This window comes from Hippocampus guttulatus, chromosome 6 (assembly GCF_054856545.1).
Source record: "Hippocampus guttulatus isolate MCC_2025c chromosome 6, RoL_Hgut_1.0, whole genome shotgun sequence".
Classification (NCBI taxonomy): Eukaryota; Metazoa; Chordata; class Actinopteri; order Syngnathiformes; family Syngnathidae; genus Hippocampus; species Hippocampus guttulatus.
Genome location: NC_141266.1, coordinates 24698981 through 24715701, shown reverse-complemented (window position 1 = coordinate 24715701; position 16721 = coordinate 24698981). Strand labels below are relative to the sequence as shown.

The following is a 16721-nucleotide window of genomic DNA, read 5'->3' as shown; positions in this document are numbered from 1 at the left end:
GCGTGAGAGCTCCGACTGGCCGGTCTGCATTACCACGGGGGTGTGGCTAAGTGACAACCGATCCACGTTGAGGATAATAGCTAGTTTATTTGTGACCATTTGTAGATAGAAAAGATGTCTTGCGATCTAACCTGAGAGACATTGAGGCTGCTACAGAGAGGGGCGGATTGGGTTTGTCTTCTTCATTTACCATTTCAAAAGAAGATGTTGATGGGAAGGAGATGCGGGGTGGAGAATCAGCCACGATATGACCTTTTGATGATTAGCAAATTAGCCCATGTCTGTGCATTTGCATTATTTGCCTCGACTTCACATTCTGCTGCGGCAGAAAGCATCCATCATTCCAGCGTGGGCTCAGGGGCCTTACGGAGTGATGAGAAGAGATCAGTGAAGAAGGTTCCAAAAAAAAAAAAAAAAAAAAAAAATCATTGGCATGCTGTTATTTTCAATCACACGGGTAAAAATAATAAAATAAAAAATTAAACATTAGTTAACTTCTGAATGAAGGCGAGATGGCTTGCAAGTCTTTTGAGACATGGTAGGCGGGGGGAGGGGCCGCCGTCGGCGCACTTCCTATGCTTACGTCTCGTTTTCCTAGTGTGTCGGCCACAGTGGGACTCTTCTGCAAAATGCCCAACGTTTCAAGTAATCCCTTCCTGCCCCTGGCCGAGTATCACAAATGTGCACTGGATGCCCCTGCCGCCACCCCCGCCCCCCAAATATTTGACTTGCGCCAAAGCTAGCGATTGACTGAGGTTGGCTCTTTTGGAGTCTGGCCCGTATGACTGCGTTCTGTTCCACAGTCTGTCAGCAAGGAGACTCATAAATTAGAGCAGCTAAAAGAGAACATTATTAAAGAAGTCAGAAAGCGGCAAGTAATAGTCCAAAGTAACGATGATGATGATCATCATCCGGGTAGGTTGCGGGGGGGCAGACGTAATGAAATGAAATGCTATCGTCCTTGAGCGAGGCGTAGTTCCGCGGCAGGGTGCGGACGCCTCAGCGAAGGAAGAGTCGAGCGCGGCCCAAGTGAGGCTTTGAGGAGGCGGGTTGGCTCCACGTGATTCTTCACAAGTCCTCGCTTTGTTTTCCGAAGGTGGCGCAGTGGCGGCGGCTCCTTCATCGCTACTGCGGCGACGTTTCCCCCACCATCTCGATGCCGTGCTGCCGGAGCTGCGCTCTCAGCGAGGCATTCTCGTTCTTCAGTTCCTCAATCTTCAAAGAAGAAGAAAAATTCAGTTCGGGGCTACTTTATCCGGTCTTACGTGACCCCTCTACTGCGGGGTGTGCTATTGCCGGTACAGCTTTGGGTTACGGAATGTGAATCTTTAGAGAAGAAAAACAGCTAAACGGCTGCCTAAAGAAAGGCCGCGCTAGCTTAATGCTAACGTTAATTAGCATCTATGTCGCTTTTCGGCAACACAAATGGTTCAGCAACGTGTTGGCAGACAATATAAAAGTACTCGTATTCATCTACTGTTTATCCTCTGCGTAGAATAGCAAAATGAGTGTCGTACTGATGAGCTCAGAGAGTAGTTGTGACATTATTATGCAATGATTGGCTGCTGCAAAGAGGCAGAGTGGGATTAATAAAAATCACTCCATGAACAGCATGAGTCTTTCTGCCCCAGGTGACCAAGGCTGGCACACTCGACATAGCAGCGCCATTTCATTGATGCAGCGTGACAAAACTGCATTCAATCTTTTTAATTCTATTTGTGTCATTACTAGATGTTGTTTAATTGTTTTTTCATTAAGTGCAATATAATAGAGTGAGGATGGCACGGTGTGCGACTGGTTAGCACCGTCAGCTCACAGTGCAGAGGTGCAGGGTTTGATTCCGGCTCCGGCCTTCCCGTGTGGAGTTTGCTTGTTGTCATTGTGCCTGCGTGGGTTTTCTCCGGGTGCTCCGGTTTCCTCCCACATTCCCCAAAACATGCACGGCAGGCTGATTGAACACTCTAAATTGTCGCGAGGTGTGAGTGTGACCGCGGATGGTTGTCTGTCTGTGTATGCCCTGCGATTGGCTGCCGACGCGTTCAGGGTATCCCCGCCTACTGCCCGAAGACAGCTGGGATAGACTGCTACACTATGATGCCAGCATATGTAACAAAGTCGTTTTTGGTGCCACGGACGGTATATGTGTGTCTCCTGACTGAGAATCTAAGCTCTTTGTATGTCAGGGAAGAGTTTAGCCCAGGTTATTTGAAGAAGTTATGGAGAATATTTGCTGCTAATGTTTGCGCAACGCTGTAGCTCGGCTGAGGTTTTGGCTTCGTTATGAAAACGCTTCTGTGCAGTTGAAAACGCAAAGGACAAAGATGAATGTCGCAGCTAAAAGCTTTGGTACTATTTTGATGTTTTGCTGAGCGCAAACGATATATGCCAGCGAGTATTGTTCCACGCTCGGTCGGTAAATGTTGCGACGCCGTTTGTGCTCGCATATCATTTATTGAAAGGAGCGATATTGAGGGAGTTTCGAGTGATTCCCGTTATATTCACTTGGTTAAAGCAAACCCGCTTGCCGGCACCTTTTATTGAAAGAACTGTGCGGTTTTAACTCAAGAAAATAGGAACGAAAGAGGGGTCATTTTGCACCTTTCATTCGACGCGTTCCTGACAACTTTGTCCCAATGACGTCAACCGAGATTAGAACACAGCGGGCCACAAAAGTCAAGATCATAACCAACGGGATTAAGCCAAAGATGCGGTGCATCAACTCCGCTGGCTGCCAACTCACCTCCTGCCCCCCCCCCCTCCCACCATACCCCCACTTCAAGGAGGCGCCCAAGAGATCACGTTAAGCTTTCTGTGAGATGGGGTGGGGCGGGGGGGGGGGGGGGGGGGGTTGCAGTCATACTCAATAGTCAAGGGAGGAGGAGATCAGCATGCAAGTTGGCTGCCTGTCTTGTTTTCATCCCGCCGCCTCTCGCAGGTAGTAGCGAGCTAGCCCTTTGATGGCTCGGAAGGTTGCGATTGCGCAGCTAACCGCCGAAACCACTCTGGGACCCACTCGGAGAAGAAATGAAGATGCACACGGAGGGAGCCGGTGGAGTTTACCCTCAGCGGAGGAAGACTTGAAGGAGTCGTGTCTATTTAAATGGTTTCATCTGCACATCAACTCGGCGGAATACTAAACAAGCTGGACTCGTATCAGATGCAGAATCAGTGTTGAGAGGCGTGCATGATTTACTACATCATAATCAAAACTATTATTATGATGCATTTGACCTTGCAATGGCCCCGGTTGAAGAAGATAGCCGCTGGATGAATGGCAAAGCATATCAGGAGGACTGTTAACCGTTCAGCAATCAGTGAATGGGTGGTTTTGTGTGTGTGTGTGTGTGTGTGTGCGCGCGTGTGTGTTGTAGCCTGGGTTTCTACTGTTGTCTTAGTGAAAGCAGCTGTGTTCATGACTTTCAAATGAGAGTAACTAGTTCCAAAGATTACATTTGGGGAGTAATTGGAGAAAGGGGTCTCCAAAAGGCGTTTCCTGGCCGACGTTGGCCTACCTGCTGCCTGCACAGCTCATTGTCCACCTGGATCCTCTCCACCTCCTTCAGGCTCTCCTGCAGCCGCTGGTTGCCCTGCCTCAGCTCGCGGATGTAGTCGCACGCTTTGGACAGGATGCCGCCTTTACTCTGGAAGCACAAGAGGGCCGCTGCAAATGGGAGCTTCAAAACAGTCACTTCTTTCTGTTTTTTGTAAAGATTCCCTAACCCTGGTTGAGATGTTTCTGTAGGATTAAGGACCAAACTTAGGAGCTCTCACAATCTAAATGGGACGGGAAGGGACAGTTTTGTTTTTTTTAAACTATGGTCTGGGAAGGGATGGTGTGGGATTTTTTTTCTGTGGGAGAGGGATGCGACAGGAGTAAAAATTGACGACCGTGTCACTTTTTAGTTTAGACTAGTGCGGACACATAGAACATGTTCTTGGAAAGACCATTTTTGCGTTTTGTTCCTTTTTAATAGACTTGCTGGTTCAATCTGAATTGGCATTTGTCCAGTGCTGTTCATCATGCTGTTCCCAGTTTGAAATTGAGGAATTCTTTATGTGAGGCTTCAACAGGAAAGTGGCCGTTGAGCGGATGAAAACCACTACTTACTGCTCCAATTTTGGTGCTGTCCATGTTGCAGTCAGGGATGATTTTGGAGAGGGTCACAATCCAGTTGTTGATTTTGTCCCTTCGCCGCCTCTCAACTAAAAAAGCAGGAAGCGGATTCTTTAGGGGGGGGGGGGGGGGGGTTCTCCCTTGTGTTGCCGGGCTATGACAGCTCCACAACAGCCTCTAGTGGCCACCTTGAGAATAGCTCTGACAAGCCGCACATCTATTTCGACACAGAGCCTGCATTGTGTTGCCCTGTCAGGCAAGTGAAAAGGCCGCAATCACGGCTAATTACCCACCTTCATTATGCTGCGCTCTCCTCCTTTCATCTCGCGGTGTTCGGGGCCCGTCCATTTTCCTTCGGAGAAACAAAACATACACACACGCTTGTTTTTTGGGGTTTTTTCCACACACAACAATACAGTATATCTCCCCTCTCCCCCCCAACCCCCGGATTCACCTCATACCCGAGACTATTAGCAACTGTTCTGGGCTGTTATCTTTGACAATGTCTTTTCTAATGGCGGGAGCCTACGGCGGGCTTGCTACACGTCGTCCTAAAGTTCCACCTGGAGCTCCAACAACCCTCTCCGCCAGAGACGTGCGGTCAGGGGAGGCAGGTGAGGCAGAGCCTCACCTCTGAATGCCCATTGCATTGCGCAATCATCACAAACTGCGTTGATACATGCAACTGGCTCGTGCTGCTTGCCTTATATCTGCATGTCGCAAATATAATGTTTAGCCAATTGAATAAGCTACCCTTTTTTTTTGCTTTATATATTTGTAAATCTGACACTAAAGGAGTCAGTGCCTCACCAACCATACACCTCACCGCACGCCACTGCTCTCCGCTGTCCAGGTGCGGCTCGCAGGGGGAGTACGCCACGCCGTTTTACCTCGCCGTAAAACAACGGGGACGAGGGAGCGAGCCGCCTGCTGGCATCCGGAGCTGCCGGCTAATAAGACAACTGTCTCTTGTCTGGGCATCTTTCCCTCAGGTAGTCCGTTAATTAAGACGCGGCAGTGAAACCATTTTCAACCGCGCAACAAAGCGTGAAGGGTCTGGTAACATCATAACTTATAAATATCAATGACCTATTTTCTCATATAGCACAACTAACTGTGTTCCATTCATTAAAAAATGTCTTTACATTTACAGTGTTATGCAGCTGAACCTATGTTGTGAGCTAACTGCATCTGTTTTGTTGTTTCCATGTTATTTTTCTTTTTAGCCTGTTTTTGCATTTTCCGCATTCAAGAGCAGTGTTAATGTTCACGGTGCGTAATTTCACGGTATCTTACAATAATAAATATGATTTTGTAATATCTAACTTTTTGGAAGTCGGTCATTATCATGGTAGTATATTTTTTCAGCTGTACTTTTGTATTGATATTTATTTATTTTCATGAATTGTTTGTCATATGGTATTCATTCTGTTAGTGTGTCATGTAATGTGACAAGTCGCTATTCCAAAGGTGATGGGAAAGAAAAGTTGTTTTCGAACGATGTTGGATTCCCACACCGGTGAGTAGTCGAACGTGAATACAGCACTAATCCTCACTTTGAAAAAAAGTGGTCTCGGTGCAGTTTTCATTTTTTGCAAAGGTCCAGCTCTTCTGTTAATGCAAATACTTTTTTCACACCACAGTTTTGAAAGGTTTCCGAGTCTTCAGCTCTAATGCAGCAATTTTGTACGATTTCAATGTGAATCGGGCTTTTAACTGCATCTCATCCGCCCCTGCGCCGAACAAAGTGTGCGGTGAGTGTCCATCATTTTGTTATCTACACAAATAAAACAACCACCACGGATGCCTACGAGACAAGCGCGGCGGCGAGTCTGGAGATGTTGTTTCCCGATGCAGCGCGGCGACCTAATTTCGAATTCCTGACGGGGACCGAGTTGCCTGGCTAACAACAATGGATGAGGGTCAGCACTGAGGGAGCGCCACATCTGCGTCTCACACATCAAGAGTGGGGAGAATCAGCGGGGGGATTGGTGGTGGTGGGGGGGGGGATGCTCCACTCTGCTCGGAATCTAATTTGATTAGTTCATTTGCTGCAAACAGAAATGTGCTGTGACGGTGGTGATGGGAAAAAGAGGAAGAAGTGGAAGAGAAGGAGGAGGGGGAGGAGGAAGGGGAGTGGGGGGCGTTCCTCACCAGTTTAAACCTTCTTGCCGCAGCGTCTCGTTTTCATCTCTGCGGACGGCACATAGGGTGGGGAGGTTTTTACTTCACTTTGACAAACTGGAATGTCACCGTTGATTTGCGCACACTCAAAACGGGCGAGAAGAATCATGCAAAGTAGAACCACAAGACACCTGTGAAAAACCTTTCCTTGTATGTCGCGTCTTCTGTTCGTCACGTGGCTTAACTCGCGACAACGCACATTTTGTGTCCAAACAACAACAGCACATTTTAGTGCCGGATAAATGCTAACGACGGGCAAAATCGACGTAACTCGATTTGACCGTCGGTCATGTGCTTGTCGCAGCTTTGCGCTGACGGAGAGAAAACTTCAGTTAGTTTCATTTCGCCTCGCCACAAATCTGTATTTTAGTACATCAGAGTAGATAGACAACATTCATATCCAAATATGTAAAACTGTACGCCCCACAGACTGTAAAATGTAAATGGCTCAAAAGTCAAACACTCACGTAAAATTATGTATACAGTCATTCTTGAGTCATTTTAGTAGCTACTAACATACAGTGCTTTAAGTGGTGAAAAATAAGTCCCCTTATTTGACTAAACTGGGCGGTGGGTAACAGCAGATTGGATTGGATTGGATAAACTCTATTGTCAATTGTACTGCATGTGAAACATACAGCACGGATGAAATTTCTTCCCTCTCAACACAAAACAAGAGGAGCCGCTGCGGGTGTCCGCGCCGCCGTCAAAAGAAAAGTTAACAAAAAATGACAAAATAATACAAAACAACACACGAGACACAGACAATCGTGCACTCTTAACCACTTTCCTGCATACACTTTGTTGTCTGAAGCAGTTATAGATGAAAGAGGATCAATAGGCTAATACAAAAATTAATACAATAGAATACAATTTCTTCTGTTTGAATTAGAAGTGTGGGATCGCATTCGAATGCGCCGCGTGTCTCTTACGCATCGCGAGGCTTGTGCCGGATCATAAAATGACGGCGTCATTGACTTGCGCTTTTCCGGCGTCCTAAATCAGCGATTGAACACAATTTCGGGATTAGTAGGAAGAGTTACTTGATCCCGCAGTTTTGCGGGTAACTTCTCTTATACGCAATACGTCAGTCAGGCCTTTTACTACAGGTCAGTACAAATGGGTTCCATCCATTGGAGTGACGCATGAGGTGAGTTTAGGGCTAAAACAAGAGTTGATCAAATGAGGGCAAGCATAAGTAGGACAGAGCGAGAAAACTCTCTTGAAATAAGCCATAAATTGCTTTTATAGACCTACACCCGCCGAGCTGCACATAATAAAATATTATGACTTAGCGTAAAAAATATACATATTACACACACACACACACACAAGCACGCACGAATGGTTCCGCTCCTGAACTGTGTCTGACATTTTTAATCCCGGCAGTGTAATATAACCGTCATTCATTTTTGTGTGTTTGTATTTGGAGTGTGTGTCAAGAGAGGCCTGTTGCTGCAATCTATATATATATATATTTTTTTTTTTAAACTCCTGAAAAACGTCAATGACAACATGAGCAAGCGTAATGACTACGGCTGGATTTACACTGCAAGTGACACAATTCTGGTTGTTTTGCTTTCAAATGGCACAATTGGGATATGCATCATCAGCCTATATAACACACAAAATAAAACAACAATTTGGATTTTCTAGGTTCTTTCGACATTAATGTTTACTTCAGTGGTGATGCTTGTGGAGTTACTTAAAATCAATTACTTGGGCATCTGCGCACGCGTGTCCTTTCATTTGTCCCGCTGGTATAAATATGCCACTGGTATAAATGGCAATAATATATACATATGTGTGAATGTGACACTCACGCTGGGAAGGGTTGCGTGCGTGGGGCAATACTTCGCGTGGTGCCCATCTGAATGGCATCGTGAGGGGACATCATCACGTAGAATTGGCCTGTGGAAAGCATGGCAGTTGTATTAATGGGGATTTTTGGGAAGGGTTAAATCTTCCAACATTAAAACCCAATGACACTCGCGCCTCCACTTGGAGCATCAAAGATGATCACAATGCCAACGTTAGGATGTATTTTGTCCATCTACAAAGCGGAATTTGTTCAGCTCCCGGCCTTTATGGTTCGCAAGGTTGTGGGGAAGATCAAAACGAGAGAGTCAAGTGCAGCAGAACCTCCAACGCCGAACGCAATCCATTCTGTGATGCCGGGTGACTTCAGCGTTTGAATGACTTCAGAAATTGTTCATTAGTAACATTCCGAGAAATCGCTATTAAAAAAGTAAAATAAAGTAAAACCGCTCACATACATAAGACACGTACTGAAGTGGGGAATCACTCGAATTACTTTAAGCTAAATTGCAGCAAATTCAGTCTGCAATCTTGATTGTTAAGTTCAATGCTGGTGTTGAAGGCAGGCCCCGCACATCTAGATTTTTAAAATACAACAAGTGGGAACCTGTCGTCAATTGAGCAACAGTTCACCGCTAAGTATGACACATCAGCCGGCCTCTCATGACTCGTCTCGGCAATTGTGACAAATGAGGCTCATCCATTCACGTGGCGCGCTCGCCGCCGTGGCGCACGTTTCATTTGTTCTCTCAACGCGCTTGTGTGCATGCGCGTGTGTCACGCGGCGGCAAAAAATTTATATTTCAGAGACACAATGGGCAGCTGGTACGCAAGTGTCGTAAATCAGCCTAACGTGCTTTAAGACAGGCGCATCTGGGAGCGTAAGGACAATGAAATTGACGACAAAATGGCACCGCGTTAGAAATATTGTGAGGGTTGGGTGCCATTCAATGCAGAATTAAAAGTGTATGGATGAGAATTGGGCATTTTAAGGAGACACAGACACCCTAAATTGTCTTAATACGAGTGAGCGGGGATTGAGTCACTTCCTGACGTCCGTACGCTAGCGTTAGCGTTAGCGTAGGTTAGTGTTCGGACGTCCATTGTAAACCAAGGACGCCCCGTATTGAATGAATTCCTATTACGAGCTGAAATGAACTGAAAACTCACCGTATATACTTTTATATTTTTAGTCAAGGGTAGATGCCCAGCCGACACGTCAGCGTCAGTGACAGCGAGATAACGACATGAGGCACTGAGCGAGCTGTGAGAGGCGGGCTCATGTGACGCCAAGTAATTACATGTGATCGGCAGGGCCTCCTCGTAATTGACTTGAAAGAAAGAGGGAACGCACTGTGGCGTGCGCGGGGAATAAAATTAAGCCTATGGAATTCAGCGGATGCCCAGCAGGGACTGAGCCATGTCACAAAGAGCAAAAACCTCGAAGCGATTGATGCCTCCTTGCCCAAAAGATGCCAGTAAATCAACAGTTTAAAAAGAGTGCGGATCTAAGTCTACAGCAGTCCGGAAAAAAACAACGACAACATCAAACATGGTCGAACATGCGAGTGCGCGAACGTCAAACTGCAAACATGCAGTGGCTCGCTGTTGATTGGAAACGCCAAATTCAGACACATACGGTGGCCAGTCGGCCGCATCGTTCGCCACGCGGCCCAATAGCCATATTTAGCGGCCTGTGTTTTCACTTCCGGATGAGACGCAAAACGCACCAAAGCAATCGCCGAAGGCCCAACCCAAAATAAAAGCAGGAAATTGCACTAATCATCACGTCAAGAGGCATTCGTTGTATGTAATGCAATGACAATAAAGGCGATTCTGATTCTGATATACAGCACGAGGGCAGAGGGAACTTTTTAATTGTGCTGCAGCGCCTGAAACACGATCAGGTCAAAGCCAAAGCGAAGAAAAGCTGTCGTTGAGATTTACTGGCCGCGCAGATCAATTTGCATATTTAACAGCTCCGTGAAGTTGTCAACATGAGCTTTGCGGTTCACACCTGCTTTTTTTGGCCCGAGCTCCCCCCTAGTTGTCGAGGTAACTTGCATGGTATAAGACCACCCCCTCAAAACGCTCAAAAAAATAAGCATGCCAAAAGTAAGCATTTTGATATTTACATGCTATATCACATATGTGGACTCAAAATTGGACTTAAAGTACTAAAAGGGAGGCAAAAATGTCTGCGAGTAATTAATTTAAAAAAAAAAAAAAACACCCCCCACCAAATATCATACAACTAATTGGTTTTATTTCTCCGGCACATTAAAAGAAATCATTTTTAAAGCTGCACTTTTGGGGGGGGGGTAAATATGCAGCAGGTCATAGTGACCCATAAGCATCAAAGGCGATTTAAATGCCTTATGGCTTGGACTTGAGGTTCCACCATGTGTCATTTCACACATTCTTGGGCAGTTTGCTGTCTCCCTGTCATATTTACGAGCTGTGCTGTAATGCAATTAACGACATAATTTAGACGACAGCCTGATTAGGTTAACCGTCAATCAACACTGCAGGAATTGTTCATCACATCGGATTTTGTACTGTCCGTGTTCAGGCATACACGCTGTAAAAACAAAGCATAAAATGTTAATTAATAAATAAATGAATACATCGGACTTAATTACAGGGTGGGCCAAAGGGAAGATACAGTACACACATTTAAATTTTTTGTTTTGTTTTTTTGAACAGGCATCTTTATTCGTGGAAAAAAAAATCTTTGTCTCACCTCTCGGGTGGTGTCCGTCCCACATTCAGCTCGGGTCCTCTACCAGAGGCCAGGAAGCTTGAAGGTTCTACGCGAGGATCCTTGCTGTTCACAACACTGCGCTTTTCTGGACTGAGATGTCCGATGTTGTTCCCGGGATCAACCATTCATCCAGTTTGGGGGTCACTGCGCCGAGTGCTCCGATCGTGTTTCGGTAGACTATGCCAGCCACCTGGTTATGGCGTTCCATGTAGGCTTTCCCTGCCAGTATCTTACACCCTGCAGTTATGTGTTGGATCGTCTCAGGTGCCTCTTTGCACAACCTACACCTTGGGTCTTGTCTGGTGTGGTATATCTGGGCCTCGATGGCTCTGGTGCGCAGGGCCTGCTCCTGAGCAGCCAGGATGAGTGCCTCTGTGCTGTCCTTCAGGCCAGCCCTCTCGAGCCACTGATAGGACTTCTTGAGATCAGCCACTTCAGTTATGGTCCGGTGGTACATCCCGTGTAGGGGCTTGTCCTCCCATGATGGTCCCTCTTCCAGCGCCTCATCCTCTGTTCCCCATTGTCTGAGACATTCTCTGAGGACGTCATCCGTTGGAGCCTTCTCCTAGATGTATTCATGGAGCTTGGATGTTTCATCCTGGACAGTGGCTCTCACACTCACTAGTCCCCGGCCTCCTTCCTTACGGCTTGCGTACAGTCTCAGGGTGCTGGATTTGGGATGGAACCCTCCGTGCATGGTTAGGAGTTTTCGGGTCTTAACATCCGTGGTCTGAATCTCTTCCTTTGGCCACCTCATTATTTCTGCAGGGTGTCTGATCACTGGCAGGGCATAGCCGTTTATTGCCAGGGTCTTATCTTATTGACCCGTCACCCGCTGGAGGTATTTGGCTGTAGCCGCTTTCCTTGTTGCCAGTTCGAGGTTGCCATTGGCTTGTGGTATACCGAGGTACTTGTAGCTGTTCTCAATGTCTGCTATTGTTCCTTAAGGGAGTGAGACCCCTTCAGTGTGGACTAGCTTGCCTCTCTTCTGTTCAAGTGTGTGTGTGTGTGTATATATATATATATATATATATATATACACACCTATATACACTTTTACACACTCATATGTACATATACTGTACATACATATATACAGTATACACACACACACACACACACACACACACCCCGAGTTCTGCTCAGGCACTCACCTCCCGCCTGCGTGAGCGTGGGCTCGGAGGTGGCGCCGGCCTGCACAGACACGGAGCCGTCGCTCACCGCCGCTGCAGGAAAATAGGCGAAGCGCGCTTCCCCACTTGCCGACTGCCCGGCCGGGCTTCCTCCATTACTGAAAGGGTTCTGGATCACCGCCTGTGACGGATAAGAGAGAGACACACGCGGGACGAAAGAAGCGTGAGCGGGCGGCCAAGTCAAGAGCCCGCCTCGCCATCGCTGCCGCACCCCTTGGGCATGCCAAAGTGTTTAACTGCTGTGTGAAAATGGGGGAAAAAAAAGCTTCAATAAGCAATGTTCTTGTCAAAGCCATCATCTCTGGTTTCAACCCAAAAAGTTCATTTGATTCCTTACAATGCAAACGACAAACATTTTACCCCGTGTCGCTTTTGCTGCTCCGATGCCTCCTGCTGCGTTCAAGGTCACTAGAACTACACTCTTTCTAGAGCACTTTGAAACAACCAACGCTGTAGACAAAGTGATGTACGTGGAGCAAAAAATAAATAAATCATACAACAACAAACAATAAAACAAACATTCATAACAAAGACAGCAGAAAGCACAAAAACAGTCAAAACTAAAAATCAAGTCTCATGCTGAGTCAAAAGCCAAAGAATAGAAATGAGTTTGAGGACGAGTTTTAAAGATTTTAAAGAAAAGGCTTCATCCCCTCTGAGCCTCCATGTCGAAATGTGGAAGAGCAAGGAGGCAAAAAGAAAATAGAAGAGCAAAGAGGAGCCAAAAAATAAAAAATGGACTTGAGGTGCACTACCTCCGACCTTGCGCAATCGCATCAGAGCAATAGAGTGAATCCGCAATAACAGAAGTGTTATAGCACAGTGTTAGCATATGAAACAATTTTAACATTGTCTATGAACAGTTCAGTCGTTTTTTTGAAGAAATTACAAATGAGATTGGAATTATTTGGATTCAGTTGTGTACATCATTCAAATAAACTATTTTCCATACGCCTTTCAACTTGGTGTGTGCATGCCTACCTAATAAAGTGGCTGGTCCAAGTGCTGTCAAAACAGGTGAGTGACGCCCCCTGACGGCCAATGAAAGCCACCACAATAACAATGAATTCTCAATGGAAAACGACCACCTTACAACATGTTATGTTTCATAATGTTTGTGAACAAGAGGCGCCAGGATCATTTTCCGTGGCAGAAAAATGAGTGACTAATGTTGACATGTATTGGAAACGATTACATTAAAAAGAAACAAAGAAAAATGTTTTTTCTAGCGGAACGCTCCACTCTTCTGCCACCTGGAATTGTGTGTGAAGATGAGCCCAACTGAATAATAACCACAACATGTGCAAACACTCGGTGAGACATGTCAAACAAACCCCCAAAAAACCAACAGATAACTCCATATTCATTACGGGCTGGGTACCTGAGCAACAGCCTGAGGAGCGCTGCTGAAGGACGCCGCAGAGACGACACCCACCGCCCCGCCGACGTCGTCCCGTCCCTCAAGGTTCTGTTCAGTGACCTGGACCACACGGTAAGTCACCTGTAAGGCGGGGAAAAAAAAAAAAAGTTAATAAAAATAAATAAATAAATAGATGTTCTGTTTCTCCAGTATGAATACCTGGCTGGTCGATTTGTTAATCATATCCCACAAGGTGCAGTACAATACGCTTCAAGACTGGATTTTGCCAAATGAGAAAATGGTCTTGTTTGTTCCAAGGGAGACCCAATTTGTAGCCCCGCGTCATGTGACTCTCTCCCTCCCCTGACTGACATGTGACAGCAGCCTCGTGCCAATCCCAGCCCTGCCCGGCATCAGATGATATTGCTCACGCTCTCGCCCTCACCCCATGTATATGCCAAAATGAATCCCGCATGGATGACCGGGTATCAAATGCCACACTCATTTTACGGAATGAATTGATCTGGAATACAATTATATTGGGTTGGTGTAATGAATGTAAATTGAAGAAAAATACCTGATACCAAACAAAAAAAATCCACCATTCACTTGCAGCAACTTCCAAAGAAAGACCTCGTTTGCCCCCACAGAAAAAAAGTGCTTTTTCTCTGAAAAAAATATCCCTTTTCTCAAAACATGAATGTAAAAGTGTAATTTAATAAATTAACATTTTAAAGTTCAAAATCAGACTCACCTGTCCCCCGTCAGTGCTTAACTGGTACTCGATGTTGTGATCATCAAACGCGACGGCCTGATGTGTGGTGACACCCGTCTGCTCGTCTCCGGTTCCGCCTGAGGAAATGACATTTTAGTTTGATTGATCCCCCCCCTCCCCCCACGACAGTACAAGGGGGAAAAATAAACAGATTTTAAAAAAAAAATTAAAAACACCCTGAGGTCAAAATGGCCTTTATCAACACACAGTGGAGGAGTCACGCTGAACTTTGAAGCTTACGCCCAGCGCGTAAAAACAAAAAATAAAAATAAGGGAAAAAAATAGATTGATGGGGAGCAAAACGGCTCCTGTCCAAGTAGTTAAATGACTACAAATCATAACAGCACCCCTTACAGTCTCCTAGAGTAGACCCAGATGCCTATTTTCAGACCACGGGATTGCTCTGTGACTACGCCTGTGACCCAAAACAACCACATCTCAGTGAGAAATGAATTATTTGATTTGAAGGAGAAGAATGGAAAGTCAGGTGCAACGATACTTCCCTGGAAGCAGAATGTAAGCCAATGTCCAATGCACAGTATGTGCAAATGATACTGGGTACGAGAAGTATCATGGAGAGATGTGTCAAACTTACTGTCAGATGCTTGCACCTCCTCGTCTTGTTTATCTTGGCTGCGGATGAACACAACAGAAATGTCACTTCGACTAAGAAACCGATTTTCGAGCACAAAAAAATGCAATTCTAAATATTAGCTTAGCTTCTGTGAAATTCGAGTTCAAATGAATTGACATTATGACTTGAAACCTGACTAGATTACTTTAGAAAGCTAGCCTTAGCTAGCCTATTTCAAGTCTTTTTCCCCAATCAACACCCTGTTTGAGTTATAAATACTCGTCTATTTTCCTCGAAATGCAACTAAGTTCCCACAACGATAAACTGTAAAAAGCTACAACCTCCACTTTCTGAAGTAGTTTTTTCTTCTTTCATCGGGAAAAGATTATTAGCATGTTGTGCTTAGCTTGTGTAGATTAGCCATTTTTTTGTGACACGGTTTTACCTGGCGTTGTCCAGACTCTGTTCGAGAATATCCATCAGGGTCGGAATTTCAAAAAAAAAAAAAATGTTGGGAGGGGGGAATCTTCAGTGCGACGGATGGAGATGGAAGTGCTTGATCACGGGGACAAACACTCGGGTCATGTGAGAGGAGACAGCCCTGGACACGTGAGACGCAGCTCGGCTTTGGAACCAAAATGGAAGCCGGCGGAGCAGTCGGTGTAGCTGTGGCAGCTGAAGTAACTCCAACGACCTTTTTTTTTTTTTCAACTAAGCGGTTTATCCTGGTGGTTTGTACGCCCGCGGCAACTGAATAATTGGAATGTCCAAACTGTGAAGTGTTGCGACATCATTCAGCGATACATCCCGAATTGATTCCCGAGCTTCCGAATTGCATTGATGAACCCAAAAACGCAACATCCAAGCTGTTTTTATGCTCGTAAATTCGAAGCTAACTCTGTTTAATGTTTGACGATGTACCATAACACCTGCCCTTAATACCTGTATTGTACTCACGTGTGTGTGTGTATAAAAATAATGTACACACACACACATATATATATATATATATATACTGTATATCTATATGTGTACATTTTTTTTCTAATGTAGAAAATACGTTGTCTCTGAATCTCTCATGAATAGATTTGATAGATTGTGAGAGTGTTTAAGGAGTGCTGTACAAGTTCCTTCAAGTGACAGTTAAATAAGTGCAGTTGTGTATTTTGCAAATATATATTTTTTTAAACATTAATACAATTTTTTAAAATTCAAATACAGTTTATTTTTATGAAATGCGGGTAAATAAAAAAGGATTTCCTTTTTGACCATGACATATGTTTGTGTTGTGTCTAAAAACAAAGATTTATACAGTATGTATAGCTCTTAATCACAAAAGTCTTCACAGGTTACATATTCATACGAGGGCTATGAAATGGCTTCACAGTAACTGATACCAAAATTCCAGAACATACACTAAAACAAATACACACACACATATATAGATATATATATAGATAGATAGATATATAGATAGATACATATATATATCTATATCTATATATAGATAGATATATAGAATATATGTTTGCACATACAATACATTCCAGCTCCGGCCTCCCTGTGTGGAGTTTGCATGTTCTGTGTGGATTTTCTCCGAAAATGGATGATGGATGGATGTATTTACATAGCACTTTCACAACAGATGCAACTGCAACATATAATCTATCAAAACATAATCTAAAAGATTAATGCAATACATATACAAATCTTACATACGCCCTGTGTCTCTGATCACCAAATACCATTTGATTAAGATATTAATACAAAGATAATAATACAGTATAACAAAACCAAAAGAAAAGCTGCAAACATTCTTAATTCATATTTAAACTATTTTAAAAGCCATCCAAAATAGTTTAAACAATTTAAGTCTTGCAATATAAAACCGGTTTCCCAAAGAATATCCAGGCACAACTTAATGGTGACTAATAAGCTG

At 44.7% G+C, this 16721-nt stretch overlaps 1 protein-coding gene across 3 annotated transcripts; it reads right to left on the bottom strand.

Moving 5' to 3' along the window:
- Window positions 1-67: 67 nt before the first annotated feature.
- Window positions 68-15418, bottom strand: usf2l (upstream transcription factor 2, c-fos interacting-like). Of its 3 annotated transcripts, XM_086113146.1 has the most exons (11): window positions 15228-15417; window positions 14804-14841; window positions 14188-14285; window positions 13455-13574; window positions 12035-12194; window positions 8122-8209; window positions 6269-6307; window positions 4408-4466; window positions 4109-4203; window positions 3513-3641; window positions 68-1215 (listed from the first exon to the last, which is right to left on the bottom strand). In XM_086113146.1, exons 1-11 carry the CDS (start codon window positions 15260-15262, stop codon window positions 1126-1128), a joined length of 951 nt encoding a protein of 316 aa, XP_085969272.1. In that variant the 5' UTR covers window positions 15263-15417; the 3' UTR covers window positions 68-1125. The 3 variants fall into 3 exon arrangements, with proteins under 3 accessions (XP_085969272.1, XP_085969273.1, XP_085969274.1); XM_086113147.1 differs by lacking the exon at window positions 6269-6307 and having other exon boundaries at window positions 15228-15418; XM_086113148.1 differs by lacking the exons at window positions 14188-14285; window positions 14804-14841; window positions 15228-15417 and adding an exon at window positions 13653-14002.
- Window positions 15419-16721: the final 1303 nt, after the last annotated feature.

Bases quoted from the DNA above. Each gene is read 5' to 3' on its own strand.
- usf2l (XM_086113146.1), bottom strand. From the start codon at position 15,262: ATGGATATTCTCGAACAGAGTCTGGACAACGCCAG. The intron at 12,195-13,454 runs GTACCCAGCCCG...TATCCGTCACAG, and splicing joins CTCCTCAGGCTGTTGCTCAG to GCGGTGATCCAGAACCCTTT. The intron at 8,210-12,034 runs GTGAGTGCCTGA...TGCTTTCCACAG, and splicing joins CACGCTCACGCAGGCGGGAG to GCCAATTCTACGTGATGATG.